Source organism: Motacilla alba, chromosome 1, assembly GCF_015832195.1.
Source record: "Motacilla alba alba isolate MOTALB_02 chromosome 1, Motacilla_alba_V1.0_pri, whole genome shotgun sequence".
Taxonomy (NCBI): Eukaryota; Metazoa; Chordata; class Aves; order Passeriformes; family Motacillidae; genus Motacilla; species Motacilla alba.
The window spans coordinates 64,565,036-64,581,201 of record NC_052016.1 but is presented as its reverse complement, the minus strand read 5'-3'; the positions used below and the strand labels follow the sequence as shown (position 1 = coordinate 64,581,201).

At 38.5% G+C, this 16,166-nt stretch overlaps 1 protein-coding gene across 10 annotated transcripts in view; it reads right to left on the bottom strand.

Annotated features, from left to right (window-relative positions):
* The window catches only part of ENOX1 (ecto-NOX disulfide-thiol exchanger 1), a 353,080-nt gene that overhangs the window by 98,663 nt on the left and 238,251 nt on the right, over positions 1–16,166 (bottom strand). For all 10 annotated transcript variants that reach the window (XM_038138455.1, XM_038138516.1, XM_038138544.1 and 7 more), the window contains one exon: positions 1,216–1,389. In XM_038138455.1, coding sequence (XP_037994383.1) covers positions 1,216–1,389 — 174 coding nt within the window. The remainder of the gene's footprint in view (positions 1–1,215; positions 1,390–16,166) is intronic.

Below are 16,166 nucleotides of genomic sequence, written 5' to 3'. Positions count from 1 at the left end.
CTGGACGCCTTTCCCTGGTATTAACATAATTTCATTTCTGTCTCAGAGTACAGGAGCACAGCAAACAGAAAAACAAAGTGGGAAACACAACAAAGTGACAGCATGATGAAAACACTCCGCCGGTTATCTGTTTTGTCTTGTTGCCAGATAATGGAGCAGACGGCAGCACAGGGGAAGGATAACCTCATTGTTTACAAGTGCTCATGAGGTGGAGTAGCTAAAAATGCTACCTTCATGTATATAGAGAGAGAATTTATACACACTTATATCGGGAAAACTGTTAAATTTTTGAAAGCCGTATAAAAAATAAAAGCTATCATAACACCACCTTGTTTATACACAGTGAAAGTAATTCTCTAAGAATGAATATGACTAATATGACTTACTTTTTTGGCCCTTTAATACAGTAAAGAAGGATGCAACCTTAGAGTGTACATATACATACATACATACAAACACACATACATAACCAGTTTGATTAAACTGTGATCTGGATACACTGAAAATCCAGAGCACCTGAATATTTTCTCAACATTTTCATTTCACAGTGATAGTGAAAGTCACTGGCATGATGGCTCTGAAACTCATGGGGCCAACACACAAAATCAGAGTTTGTGCCTGAGCTGGTATCTGACTGGGAAGTTTTCCATTTGCACAGTCACAGCAGGAACAGGAGTGAACCTGATTCCCGCTTTCAAAAAGAAAAAGGAACTCATCTGCCATGTTTAACCTTTTGAAAAATGGCAGGAGAGAAGCTGTAGCCACCTTTCCCTTCATGTCCCTCAAAAAGGGACTGTAGAGAGGCAGTTTGGGGTGCAAGATACCGTGTTCAGGGACATGAGCCTGAATTGGTCCCATCTAACTACAGGCACTTGAAGGGGAGCACAGAGATAAACAGCACCATATAAGCTTTATGTTTTGTGACATCCTGATGTGCAGGAAAGACAGGTATATACTATGAGCAGTGTAGATCCTTAGGCTGTATCACTTTTCTTTAAGTATTTTTCTTTTTTGTACAAGCTTCATGGTTTTTTTGTGTGACTTTACAGAGGTGAAATAAGGATGCACTTATACCACAACATACTTTACACACAGAATAGACCTTAGAAGAAAAGACTACACATGCCTGTAATTATAAAGTATAACTGTTATTAGATAAAAAATATTCATGCAATGTATTTAGGAAAGTAACATTCTTTCTTCAGATGCACTTACTTGGGTTTGGAGGGAAGAGTGTGCAGCTTTTGCAGTGAATTATTTCTTTGACTACAGGCACATCTGTTGGTGGTGGTGGTGGCACTAACCCCATGCCTGGTATCATTGGGTTAATTGGAGTGATTCCAGTCATCATGCTAAGGCTTGGATCAAAGCCTGGTACACAGATTGAATCTGTAAGTATAGAACATAAAACATCCTGGCTTATAAATCTTGAAACTACCTGTGAAAATTTTCTTGTATGGACAGTTCCCTTTAAGTCCATTCTCCTTGTTTGTTTCATAAGCATCACTGTGAGAATTAGGAGGAGAAAAGGAAAAATAGAAAAGTGGAAAAGGCAGAGAAATAGGGGAAGAGAGAGAGAAGGAGGGAGAAAGGGAAAAGAAGCGGGGGAGGGGGATGAGGAAAAGGGAGAAAGGGAAAGGAAGCGGGGCAGGGGGATGAGGAGGAGGGAGCTGCATTCTCAGGGAAAAAAATAAACTACACATAAAGAGGGGAATGTTACATAATCTAAAATATTAACATGACTGAGTAAAATGTAGCACATTAACGTGTAAAACCATGCACTATGAATATCTGTTATCATCTGGAATGCAATTTTCTTTTCATAATGCTACTGTAGTGTTTACATTGCTTTCTGCCCAAAGCATAAAAGGAATATAATTTAACATTGATATGTCCTCTCCATCTAATTGTCAGACAGATTTATCACAACATAGCCTTCTCACATAAGTGACCTTGATTTACAAACAGTACAGAGAAAGATCCATTTCTGGCTGCTTTATAGATGTCTAGTTAGCCAAGACTTCTAATCATTTTACACTGGAATATGAATTTACATCTGCACAGAATGGAGTCTTTTTGGACCTTGGAATTAATTCCTTCTTGTCCTGTTATTTATTCAGATTACTAGATTCACCTCAACACATGTACTATTAACATATACCACTACAGCCTCATAAAGTAAAATGAATATTTGGCAAGCATTTCTCTTTCTCCTTCCTGATCTCCTTGCCAAGACTTCCATACGTATTACTTAAAGCTGAAAGATTTACCAGGGAGCACCAGTGCTTTAACACCAAGAATTGTAATAAGCAGATGTTTCAGAGGAACCGAGAGCCAACTTCTGAAATTCGCTTTCGTTAAAAACAAGGCTTTGCATTTCTTGAGGCATAATGAATAAAATATTTTGAGAGACCGATCTCTTTGTTGGCATAACACTGCTGCTATTTGGCATCATCAATTATTTAAAAGAAGAGAGTTACTTTGGTGTTCTACAGATTTTCTGCTGAGTTTTCTGGCTAGCAACTGGAAAGTATTTAATGATACGTGTAAACTTGGGGTTTGGTAGCTCAGGAGCTTGTTTATTTTGAAGAAGCAAAGAGGGAAGAGGGAAACAACTCCTTCTCAAGCGTTTTATACATACATACATACACACACACACACATATATATATATATATGAGCTTTCAGCTAATTTAAAAAAGGCAGCATGATTAATGAAATGTGACCAGAGAGACACCAGTTTCTTCATCCTAAATCTGCTGCTAAGAAGCTATGTGGCCCTGGGTCAGCCCTCTGACCTTTCTGTATCTTCATTTCTGCATCTACAAAACAGGCACAGCAATACTCACTTACTGGAGAGTATTAGCTCACATTTTTATAGCACTTTGCAGGTGTAAAACACTCTGTGGGGACTGAAAATTAGCATTATTATTCCTGTGAAACATCCATACTCATATTCTCCAGGAAGGACAACTGAGGACTGAGAACTACTCTAAAAGAGCTCATATCTGTCTCAGCTGCACGCTTCCTGTTCTTCACGCACTGACTGTGAGCCTTCACCACCTTCAGGCAGTCCTGTACAACAAGCATAGCAAGTGCACAGTAAGCAAGGATTTGCTTTAGGCTTAGTGAAGACTAGTATTAATGAAAAGTCATGATATTACATTACTTTTTTTAATAAGTGGGTTTTGAAAAAGGATTTGCTCTGGGTGTGATGCTTTTTTTTCAGTATCGATGGATATGTATTGCTTTTCAGATTTAGCTTTGAAACTTGGAGGCTGTTGTTTATTCTGCAAGACGCAGTGGTGGCCATATAGTAAATATTCATGATGAATGCCTGGAGATGAAGTCAGAGGTAAAAGGGCAACACATAATTCAAAGAAGTCCTTAGGCTATGTTAATAATCTTAATCTTGGTTTTACAAGTCAGGTTTCTGACAGTCACAGAAGACCACCCTGTGCAGCACACTCTGGCTGTGGGTGGACCTCTGTTACTTGCCAATAAAACTTGGGAGCTCAGTGGCATGCAAAGCAGGTCACCATGCTAGCACACAACACACTGTGCCATACCAGTCCTCTCCTGGCATCAGGAGATGCCAAATGAGGCATTTTGTTAATCCCTCTGGACAGGTGTAGGGTCTGCTACAAGCCCAGCCAGATATTAAATTTCATATTGAATCCAATATCCACGGTAGAGCTGCCGCATTCTGAAGCACAGGCACAAGATGATGGACAGAAGGCCACGTTCTCCCTGTCCCACAAGTACCTTTCAGGCCCCATGTCACAGCCAAGGAAAAAGGTCATCATCTGTCAAGTGCTACCACAAGGTGTATTTAACTTTTGCTGTTCTGTCCTTAAGACAACCACCAGATACATTTCAGCTTTTCTCCAGGGCTAGTGACATGAAATAACAGCAAACTCTGCCCAGACCACAGGCACATGTTCTCACCCAGCGCAAAGACAGCAGGTTTCAATAAGGTACAGTTCTCTGAATTTTTCTTTGGCACTGGTGCAGACACAGAGAAAAACAAATCTGAGGGAGATGACCACAGGAAAACTCATGTCCACAAACACTGTGAATCTGGGCATGGGGAGGAGCGCTTTCAGGCTGCACGCTAATCAGAACACATTTGTGAATTAAGCAGAAGAAAATTATTTACCACTTATTCCTGGCACATCCAAGTAAATGTGACTTTGTAAGTAACTTTGCCTGTGTTAAATAAGTACACGGCTTTGTCATCAGTTTCTTTTACAACTAGAATCAATCTACAAGAGCATGAGCAAAGTGCTGGAGTCCAGTTCAACACTCATGGAATGTCCTTCTAGGAGTGCCGGGACTCTGTGCCTTCAGAAGGTGATTGTGCTGAGGTATACTGAAGAGGACTCAGTCAATAACTCTTGAAATTCAATTCCACATCTTGCAGGCACTAATCCAAGCCCTGCTAAGGTCAATAGCAAGACTACTGAAGGCACAAACAGATTTTAACCCTACCAGCTTTAAATTCTCTGTCCTTTTGAATCAGATGCTTCATTTTCCCAGTGTGTTAAATTGAGAATGAAATGCTTTCATCCATAGTGTGAGCACTGAGAGGATGTACAGGCACCAATGCTCAAACATCCTGGAAAATAAAATCATTCTCTGAAAACTAAAAGCTATTATTATGCATTGCAGTGATGGAAAATCCAGATGAATTTCTAAAGAGTGAAGCTCTTGTTTGGACCCCAGAAGAGACTGGTAGTGCTTGCATCTCCTGAGAAGCTGATGCATGCCACCTGGATGTTGCTGACAAACCATGACAAGAGACTATAGATGGGATGTCCAGAGGAAATATTCATCTGGACTCTGAGGTATGGAGAAAAAAGAATGATAAAGTCACCAGAAAAGAAAGTCAATAAATTTGCCACATCTGTGATAGGATCTAGAAGAATCCCAAGTTTAACTATATTAATGCTATTGAGTGGTGCAATAATAGAAGTTGGATATATAGCTCTTGTCTCAAAACAAGGGATGATCATCCATCAGCACCACCACTGCAGTCTGCTCCATGTCCTGGCAAAATGCCTATCTGGAGCAGGGCCAGGACACCAAACTTAGCACTGGAGGCAACTCCTGTTGAACCAACTGGTGATATTGTTGGTCTTCAGCATGAAAGAAAATTATAACAGTTATGCAAGGATTTCAAAAAATAGGAATCAATCCTGCCCACATATGATTTTTTTTAACAGATCTACTTAAAGATATCATTATTAAGATACTGTAGACTTTAATGTTACACCAAACAAAAAGATATATTACATTTATAAGCAACACACCTGAAGAATTCAAAAAGCAGTATTTTATGTTTTCAGTAACCATGACATTCTTTTTAAAGGGACCTATTTATATTTATGCAGTTAGCTAATGGTTTATAAATTATAAACACAATCCAGAAGAAGAGACAAAATTTTCATTTAAAATATTGATAAAGAATTAATAAAATGAAATCATTAAAATGGAAAGTAATCAGAGATCATAAAGAATTTTAAGAATGGAAAAGCACATGATGATCAAGTTAGAGTCCTTGTGCATACTGTACAAAAGGCTTGAACATTCCCACATTTGTATAGGGAAAAAAGTAATTAACATCAACATTTTGAAGAGAGAATATTTTGAAATGGAAAGGTTTAAATTTGGCAAAGCAAGTTAATTCCTGTTTCATCTGATAAGAAATTGGCATGGTGGAGAACAATAAAAACCTCTGGAAAGCAAATGTTTGGAATTGGCAGTCAGAGAGACACTAAGAAAAACCTTGAACATGTGGAGTAGTTTTCAAAGCTTCTTTTTCTCTCAAGTGGAATAAAAGAATAAAATATTTAACAGGAAATCTCTGAGTCTGAAAAAACCAGAAGAACAATAAAATTCCTTTGATGAAAACTACATTCTAACACAGTAAGCAGTGTAAAACAATTGCTTTTATTAGGGTCCATTTTGGAAGGGCAGGAACGACTTTGTCTTCCATAAAAATGGCCACACAATCTTGTAGTACCATCCTCCTTTCCTTCTTTGGGAATGGTTGCTGTCTGAATCACCTCATGTTTTTGCCACATTATTGCTGTGCTCAGGTAACAAGGATGTTTATTCTTGCCAGCTCTGCTTTTGGGTATTGCACTCCATTGCCAATACTAAGTTATCACCACATTTCCACCAGCCCTTGCCACAAGGTATTAATCTGCTCAAAATCACTTTTTAAGGGTATAATCCCCTTTATGATTCATGGTATTAGCCCTTGAGTGTGTCTTTTTTTTTTCCTTTTTTTTTTTTTTTTTTTTTGCCTGTAACTGCCAGTTGTTTCTGTGGAGCTTCATGACAGCTGCCAAGTTGTATTTCTGTTGGATGCATAAGAACATTCACAAAACAGGGGTTTGTGAGCACAAACATGGAAGGTTTCCACCATGGACATCATCAGCCATGTGGCTCAGACCTCCTGGTCAAACACACAGAGAAATGGGGAGCAATGAAAGCAATGATCTGAGCACAAAGCAACTAACAAAAATAATAAACGCTGAAAAGGTTCCCATGACCTGGGAGTGATAATTTTACACCTACAAAAATAGCCTGTTTTCTGCTAGGGAATGCCAACATGAACTAAAAGCAGTAGGACAGTCCTGGCAGCAGCTGGCAGTAAATGTATTAAGGTGCTTCTTAAACTTTGTTTTCTGTGGAGAACAAAAAAAGATCTAGAGACCAGCTATTTGATAGTGCACTTCAAAAACACCATTGCTGAGTATTTTGAGACTGAATATTGAGTTGATTTCTAAAAGTTGAAATTAAAATTTTCCTGCAAATGAGCACATCTAATAGAGAATCTGCCTCCCTTATAACAAATACATATATATACATACATATATATGTATATACACATTTATACTGTCACTAGAAAATATATTGCTCCTATTTGTTTTTTATTTGAAATAAAGAAAGTGCCTTATTAGAGTAAGGAAGAGTTATTCTAAAAACTTATATTTTTATCTAAAATTCTCCCTCAAAACTCAGCAGTCTGCCAGTGCCATTAATATCATCACAAGCTAATCTTTTCCCTAGGAGCAATTAAGAATGCATATTCAGCTGCCAGCCAGAGATCAAGCTGGATCACTGTTTTCCCTGGTCATTCAATTCCTAACATCTTCTGGGTGTCACGAAGCTTTTGGTGGACGTGACTCGTCTGGTCAATTTTTAAGGCTTCTCTTATCAGCATCTTTGAATACATTTCCTTGACCCATTAAACATCTAGACTTGTCTGTCTCTAAAATAGATGCTGGATTGTCTGGTAAACTTCTACGCACATTGTAATAAACAAAGGTGGGGTAAAAAACATCTGACAGCTCCTCCATTTGACTAGCCGAGCCACTATCATCCTGTCTCACAGCAAGGACTATCTGACTGTGTCCAGAACAGTCAGATGTGTCAGTAGCAGAAGCCTGAAGCAACGCAATAAGAAATAAGCAGGTAAAGAGCAAGATATTCTTAGCTTATGTACATTGAGTACTTACATATTTTCAGTGAAGAGATCATAAGTGAAAAATGCTTTCTAGCAGGCATCTATTCCACATAACTTGATTTATACCTTTTTACTAAATCCTGCTATGTACCTACTTATATTTTGAATCCATTGGAACCTGTTTGTATCTGTGGCTTTCACAGTGTGCTAGTGAGTCACAATTGAGATGGGAATTGTGCTTCCTTTTTTTTGTTGAAACAAGGTATTTGGCAGTTCCAGGTGCACCTTCTAGTTCTTCCATTCTGAGAAATTATGAATCCCTTATTCACCTTATCCACAAGATTCCAGATTTCATTTCTGCTTTTACAATTTGCCATGGGTTTGGCATAGTGACCTTTGTCTCTGCAGTACTGCTACAAAAGAATGTGGATATGGAACCTCTGATTTTGGCCCCTTTTAAAATCATGAGCAGCTAAGTGCAAGGGCAAAGATGTCTTTGTAGGTGCTCCTCTAGTCGTGAGTTGTTGAAGAACTGAGTGCTGAAGATGTGGGCAGATGCCCTCACAGAGATGCTGCAGGAACACCACCAAGAAAGAACCATGTGAGCACAGGACTCCTGCAGGAACAGGAGTAAGGGGTGCAGGATCATGTTTGTGTTTGTGTTCGTGTGTGTGTGTGCGCACATGTGAAGGTGTGTGTTTGGAGGAGTGGAAAGGAGTGAGTTGAGAAGGGCCGGGAAATCAGCTTCTTGACCTCTGGCTTTCTCAGTTGGCCAGAGGATCCCTGTTAACACCACTCAGCAAGAGCTACATTCTGTGAAACAGAGCCTGGTCTGCAGCAAATGCAAGTCTCTAAGGGAGTTTTGACAAAACAGAGGGTGAGGGGAAATCCAGATGAATGTTTCTCATTAATAATCAATGAAGTTATAATTTATGTGAACTCTACAGTGTCTGCCAGACCCACTTCATAAACAAAGCCCTTGTAGTATCATCAAAACACTTGCCACTTGAAAATTACATCTATGAGACATATATCACTGACAAAGCTTTAGGGCTGCATTATTGTACTTGCTTTTTTGAAGAAAGCACAGTGTCTGCACAGAAGAATAGTTTACAGCAGACAATCCCAAAACTTTAGATGCAGTTCTTCAGAGCTAGTTATGCTGTAGCTGAAAACACTAAAAGCAAATCTGTCCTCCTCTTGATCCTTGCCCACTAAATCACTTGACAAGCACTATATTTAGAGCAATATACATGACAAAGACTAAATTAAAGAAAACCACCTTCTCTTTTTACAAGCAAATCATGGGGTGAATCCTGGTTCATCCTTTATTGCTGCAGCGCTTGGCACAACAGGACCTCAATCTTGTTTAGAGCTTCTAATGCAATGCAAATAATAGGAGAGAATAACAAATAATAATAATAATACAACAAAGCGTTACCAGAATGGATGCCACTCTCCTCCAAAGATGCAATTTCAACCCTGTTCTGTTAAGAAATCTACAATGTTAATGTTATTTCTAATACTGTTTCTGCTTATGGATAGCCACCAGTGCTATTTTTACCTCAGAGGGGTTTCAGGCACTACCTGCCCATGGTGAATCTATTTAATTTCATCTTAGAACATGTCTGCAAAAAAATACCTGACAGACAAGCCCTAGAGTGATCTGGAAAACTCAGGGCTTAATGTTGAGGGAATCTGATGATGGCTTGTCAGTTTTCAAAGCCTGACAGCTGCATGTGTAAGAAGCTAAGCCAGAAAAAAAGTAACTAATCTTAGTCTCCATCCACAATCAGCTTCTCTTCCATGTGGAAAACCCTGTTGCTATTGCAGCAGAAATATGTGGGGATGAAAACTGAAATGGTAGAAAACAGAAAAATAGCAAGGATGGGAATATGTGAAGAGAAAAATCAAAATAAATGCAGGGAAAGAGATGAAGGAGAGGGAAAGAGGAAAAGACAACAATATTGTCTGGACTGTCTGTTCATACCTTATCCACAGGGTCTTTTGACCTGTGCCAGGATTTTGAAGTATTCTTGAGTTTATAGCACCTCACAACATGCAGAGTACTGACCTTCCCAAAGCCTCTGCTGCTTCAGAACCTTTCCACAGAATGGGAACAATGGGCTTCTTCCACCTTTTCACCCATAAATCACTTCCTTGCATGGGGTCAGTCACAAGTTCATTGTGAAGAAAATAACAAAGATGCAAATTGTGCACAGGGCCACCTGGTCCCCAGTTAATGGCTCCTGAGCTGAAAAAATATGGGGCTGGCCAATATGCAAGATGCAATGTAACACATTGCCTATATGCTGTAAAATGTAAAATGTGCACAGCTGCTATTTCCTGACTTTCAAAAGTCTTTGTATGCACACTATTTGCTGCTTAGGACAATCCTCTCTTGTTCTGAGATTTTTCTCTCCATTTCTTCAATTTTGTGCTCATTGCAATGGGCTATTTAGTGAGGTTAGCCTTAGCCAAACTAAGTAGCCTATCTAAGCTCCAATGGAAGCTGTTCAGTCTGTTTGCCAAATGAACCTCTTCCTAAAATAAAATGTCGCCAAGTTCCTTGAAAACAAGATCACCTTTCACTTCAAAGTCCTAGAAGATGAGAAAAGAAATAAATAAAACATGATTACACAGCCTAGGAACTATTAATGGATTTTTTCTTGCTTGATATCTAGGAAAGTGCTGTATTCCAGAAATCTGAGAGGCATTTGTACAGGCACAAAAAGAAAAAAAAAATAAGTTTATTGGAAGATCTAAGCTTCTAAGATGTAAATGAATACTGAAAAGAAATTGGAGAAATAGGAACAATTTCAATTCCCAGGCTACACTAATACAGAAATATGATCCTTATAATAAATGAAACATAAAAAGCTTTCAGTGTGTAAAAGATGGTAAAATACCACCTTCTGGTTATTAATGCGACCTCAGAGAAAATGGGTGGGAAAAAAAAAGAAATTCAGACATTCCATTGGACATTTTCCAAATGAAAACAAAAGGAACTCATTTTTCTCATGAATCATGAAAGAAGTTCTGGCTATTAAGCTGGAGTTACTATGTGGATTCTTGAATCTGTGGAATGCATACAAACACTCTCCTTGCCTTTCCAGGGTCACAGGAGTAACAACAGCCTTGCCAAAACTGGAAAGAAGCTGTACAACCCAGAAAGGTGTATCAGCTGCAGAGTCAAGTTCTTGCAGAAACACAACAAAAACTGTGCTCTGACAGACTGAAGGGTCCTTCTAGCCCTCTAGCCCAGACACCTGCTTTCAACAGCAAATCCCTGATTTTGTTCAGTACCAGAACAGAACGATTCTAAAGAGACAATTCTGCATAATATTCTCCCAGTCTCTAACACTCATTCTGCTACTCAGAGGCTTCCTAAAGCAGAGGAAGTTTTGTGCCTCCTCCGGGTTTGTTTTTTTGGATGAAAATACCAATGAGCTTTATTGCATGGGATGTATTTCTTTTGGTGCCATTACAAAAGATGACAGAAAGTTGTCCTGCGAAATCAGCTGGAAAATCTTAAGCGATGATATTTCAAACTTTTAACCAAGTTATTCTACATGCATGTGTCTCTTTTAAAAGTCTGAGCAAATAGCCAAAAGAGAGATTTAAGCTACAATTTTAAATTATAATTCCTGGTACTATTTTCCTCGTCTCTTTTATGTTAAATCATTTAAATAACAGTGTCAAAACTCTTCCATCTACAGGATCTTTAACCCCCTGAGTACTAGAAGAAGGTTAAATATACCAGATATAGTAAAGATTTGCTGTCTGTATATGAATGTAAGGAATCTTGATATTTTGTATTATACTCCACTAGAACTGTTTGACCTCCATACAGTTTATGGCAGTAACTTGTAGGACAATATTTGAATGCTCTGTGCATGAGCAGAATACATGTTGGATTTAAATTTGATTAACTAACTGTTGAGTAAGTAATAGAGTGGTACTTGGTGAATTAATAAACTGTTTATTGGTTAAGAATTAACCAAGAATCCTATCTTGAGAATACTATGCTACATAAAACATGATCTGAAAAGAATCCAGAGTTGAGTGCAGCAAGTAATGCTCCTGCGTGTCTGTAGAATAGCTATCTTAATTAAACTCCAATGCACTATGACCAAGCTATTTTGGCTAGATTTTTGCTATAAAAGCCATCTAGCACCTCAGCAACCTGAAAACACTGCTATGTGCTTAGGTCTCATTGCAAAGACAGCGTTGGTGACTACAGCTCTTCAGGAACATGAGAAACCATTTACTTTACATAAGCAGGTACCTTACTTTACATTCTTTTACCTCCCATAAAAGGTACCGTAGCCAAGGGCTGGCTCAGGCCATGGGCAGCACGGCTCCATGCAGACCAGCAGGATTTGTGAATTCACAGGGGTCCCAGCCAGGTACAGCCTCAGCACTGGGGAGCCACATGGGGAGGAAGAGAGTGATCTCTGGTGACAAGGGAGCTTGCAAATGGACAGAGATGGCAGAGGATGTAAAACAGACACAACCAGCAACTGAAAGAGCAAGCACTTTTGTGTTGAGGATTGGATGAAAGTTGTACAAACCAAGAGAATGGAAAGTACTGTCCAAAGTACTTCCACATTCAAAAGAGGACGAAGGGCAAAAAAGACCGTGGAATTTATTCACAATTTTCAGTCAACCTCTTTTCTTCAGCTTTGGATAATCCACAACACCCTCATCTTTGAATGATTTGCAACACCCTCAGTTTTTAGCTAGAGACCTGCCGGAAGGGAAGGTAATAAAGTCTGCAAGACAAAAAGAGTATGTTGCTTATCAAACAGGAGAGGGTTTTCTTATCTTTTTCATTGTTAAACCTGGGATTTCACCCGCGTTCTCAAACACAAACAAATAAGTGAAAAATATTAAATAAATAAATGCTATAAACTTCCAAAGGTTATCATTGCTTGTAAGCCCATGAATGTAGTATTGGGCTTGAGCTAAAAATATTTAGAATTATAGTTTTTGAAACATCTCTTAGTTAGTGAAGGCTCCCTTTGGCCACCTCCCCACTTCTCAAATTTCAGAGTGTTTGACAATTTTCTGATGCATTCATTGCAATTCTGGACTATGTTTCAAATTCCCCTTCCATCTATGAACACAATGATTGTTTGTAGATCTTGATGATATAAGCACAAGGGCCCTCTCAGCTCTCTGAAGGGCCTGTTTTAGGCAGCCAGACTCAATGGCCCAGTGGCCAGCAATGGTGGTAACTGGAGTACTCTCCATGGCTGGTAGAGAAATCCCAAATGGGACGCCCCTAACTTCATAATAAAGCAATTCCTCTTCATGCTATTTGAGTACAGTAATTATCCCATTGACCAGTTTAGAAGAGACTTGACATTAAACCAGTGTCAGGAAAATGTGCATCATGCTAAGGTAGATAAGGGTAGTCCATATGTCTGAAAGCTGTTACCTCAGCCTTTTAGCAGACTTAGACAGAAATTTCTGTGTGTTTTGACATCTGGGTCACAACCATAAAGTTTTCCAGCACAAGTACAATAATTACAACATTATGAATACATTTTTCAGTTCATCTCCATTCCTTCTGTATATCCCTCAGAGCAGAAAACCCTTCTTTCCACCATCTGGGCATTTCTCTAGTACAAGGAAGGTCAGCAGCAGCTAGAGATGCCAGAATAGCCAGCTGCTCTGTAGCCTCCCTCCCCAGAGCCTCAGTACCGGAGCCATTATCAATGGAACGGTGCGGACTAATAAACCTTGATTTTGGCAAATAGCCCAGGGGCAGCCAGCTGGAATGGGTTAAATCACCCTGAGGTTCTTTTAAGATACTCTGGGACCTGTGCAGGGCAGTGCACAGAACTGGGTTAATGCTTCTGGCCCCCAGTGACTCCTTCCATCTCTCCTGTCTCTCACAGCAAGGGGAAATGGAGGCCTCAACTAATAATAAACTGGAGCTGAGCATGTGGAGAACACCAGGCCAAATATAAAACAGCTGGGGCTCTCTGGCCAGCCATTAGCTTAGCTCAATCACAGCATTGCCTGGAGTCTTCTGGAAAACAGGTAGAAACAAGATGAGTAAATAAGAAACTTCCAAATCAATCAGAAAAAAAATAAAAATAAAAAATACTGAAACATTTGTATAAAGCTCTTATGTCTTGTCAAGGAATTTATTATGACATAACTTTTATTTCCTAACAGACACAAACCTCTCAGCATGTTATTCACCAAAAAAGGGACTAAAAATATGAGAAATGATTGCAGGAGCAAGACGGAATCTCCCCAAGAGCACCTGCATCTCTGTACCTCCAAAATAGCTTAACATACAGGCATTGCTCTTGTCTGATTTTGTGGGTAAAAAAAAAAAAAAAAAAAAAAAAAAAAAAAAAAAAAAAAAAAAAAAAAAAGAAAGAAAAAAAAAGGTGATATTTCACTTTGGAAAGTAGCAACATTCTTACAATGTCATATTTCATTACTTAGGTTAACAGGAAAAAATCTTGTCTGAAAAGAAATCAGGAACTTTTAAAAATGAACAGCATACTAGAGGAAGCAGACTGAGACAGTGTGCACAAAATTAGCTCAACTTTTATTCAATTAAAGAAAAATCCAGGTTTTGTATCTCCTGTGCATAACACATTTTAATTTAGATTATGTTAGTGGTTGTGTGCAAAACTTGTGACTTAAAATTCTGGCAGCCTGCACTGAAGGTTCAGCTGCTAATATTGCAGAGCAGTGAAATAAGTGCATAGCAATTTCACACTCACACACAATCAACCCCACCGTTCAGAAATTAAATCACCCTTCTTGGTATTTACAATTTACCATCAGAACACTCTACATGTGACAGTCTTTAACAATACTGTCAAGCAAGGTTTGCAAACACCAAGATCAGAAGATATGTATATTATTTCAAGAAGTATCTAACTTTTTTTGCAACTTAAAATAAAGCAGAATTATGTCAGACAGACTTTCCTTCAAATTCTAATTATTCTCTATCCCATTTTTAGTAAAAATATGTTTCTTTGTAACAATTGTGAGCTAGAATATGTTACCGACATTAAGATGCTTCTTTTGCCCCACCCTATACATTTCAACAGCTAGGGTTCTGTCATGAGCTTTAATAAAAATATTTTTTTTCCAGAGGTTTGTAAGTCAACTGTAAAAGTAAGGTTTAAAATGAAAATTGGCAGAATGTTGGTCATCATTTCAAGGATATATTATTGTATTCTTCTTTAGCATGTTTTTTCAAATATGAAAAAGAAACCCCAACCTAAACCTCCTTCACTGGCTTTGTTAAGCCTTGTTTTACAAGGTGTACAACTACAATCTCTGGTAGTGAAGTAATATAAAAAAAACATAAAGACACTTGCAGAATGCAAATGTGTTGGGGATAAAGGTGTAGTTGTATTTGAAATGCTGTGTACAATAAATGCAGCATAATTGAGCAATGCTCAATAAATAGTGGGTAATTATTTAAGACTGAAAAAAAATCTCTGCTAAAGTCTTTTCCAAGAGCCTGTTAAAGAAAGTGTGCAGGCATAAAGTGAGAGACAAGGTCTTGTCACATTGATACAGGTCAGAAGCTGGCCAAAGAGATGGAAATTCAAGAACAGGAATGAACAAACACTTTCCATTTCAGTGGTGTGATTTCAAGTGATGTTAATGATTGTATTGAAAAGAGAGAGATTAATGTTACAGCAAAACATCCAACAGACATAGAGGTAATTGCCTGAAAATATATATATTTATATATAAAAGGGATTTTAGAGGAACCAAAGACAAGGAAGAAAGGCGAGCGCAAGGATGCCAGTGCTACCAAATCCCAAATGAATCTCTTTGCAGAGGACAGGCTGAATGGCTCGTGCAGTAAAGACCTGGCAGTGTGGCACTCTGCATTGAAGGGGTCAGGGAAGCCAATTAAGGATGAGCCTACATAAGGGGTAATGAAAAAAGATATGGGAAAATTACTGCAAACCTCTTGGAAAACCCAGACTCTCACCTGACATACCATGCCCTGTATTACTCACTCCATCCTCTCCAAGGAACATAAAAGCACAGCAAAAACAGGACAATGAGTATCATCAGGAACATTATAAAGTAGCTTAGAGGAACCACAGCTGAAAAAGCCTTGGATTGCTCACTGGGGAGAAGAGGCAGCTGTGTAGGAGCATTACAAAGCTCATGAATTTTATAGAGGGGGGAGGTGGACAGGTACTGTGGACTCTGTTACATGATACAAAACTGAGAAGCATTTAGTGACATAAATAAAGAGATAATAAATGAAGAACAGGTAGGTGGAAACTCTTCCTAATTGCAAAAAGAATTATTCCCATGAAACTCCATGTTACATAAAACTTAACTGAATGAAGATCTTATCAGAGATAAAATATAAAGAAAGAAAGAAATGCAGACAAAAACCACACAGAGAAATACATCACACACCTTAGACAACAAAAGTGTTCAAAGTGATAGAACAGGAGGCAGGGTCATCTATTATTAAAATCGTCTGACACTTACTATTACAACACCCTGTTGTCAGTTGCTTTTAGCTTTGCCAATCATTAACAGTTTGGGCTGAAATTTTTACACATCGAATATCTGCCTGAGGCTGAAATACTCTGGAAAATTTTAGTCTGAACAATTCAATTGCTGCACAAATGGAGCCAGACAAAAGTCCTTGGTTTTTTTTGTTTTTTTTATTT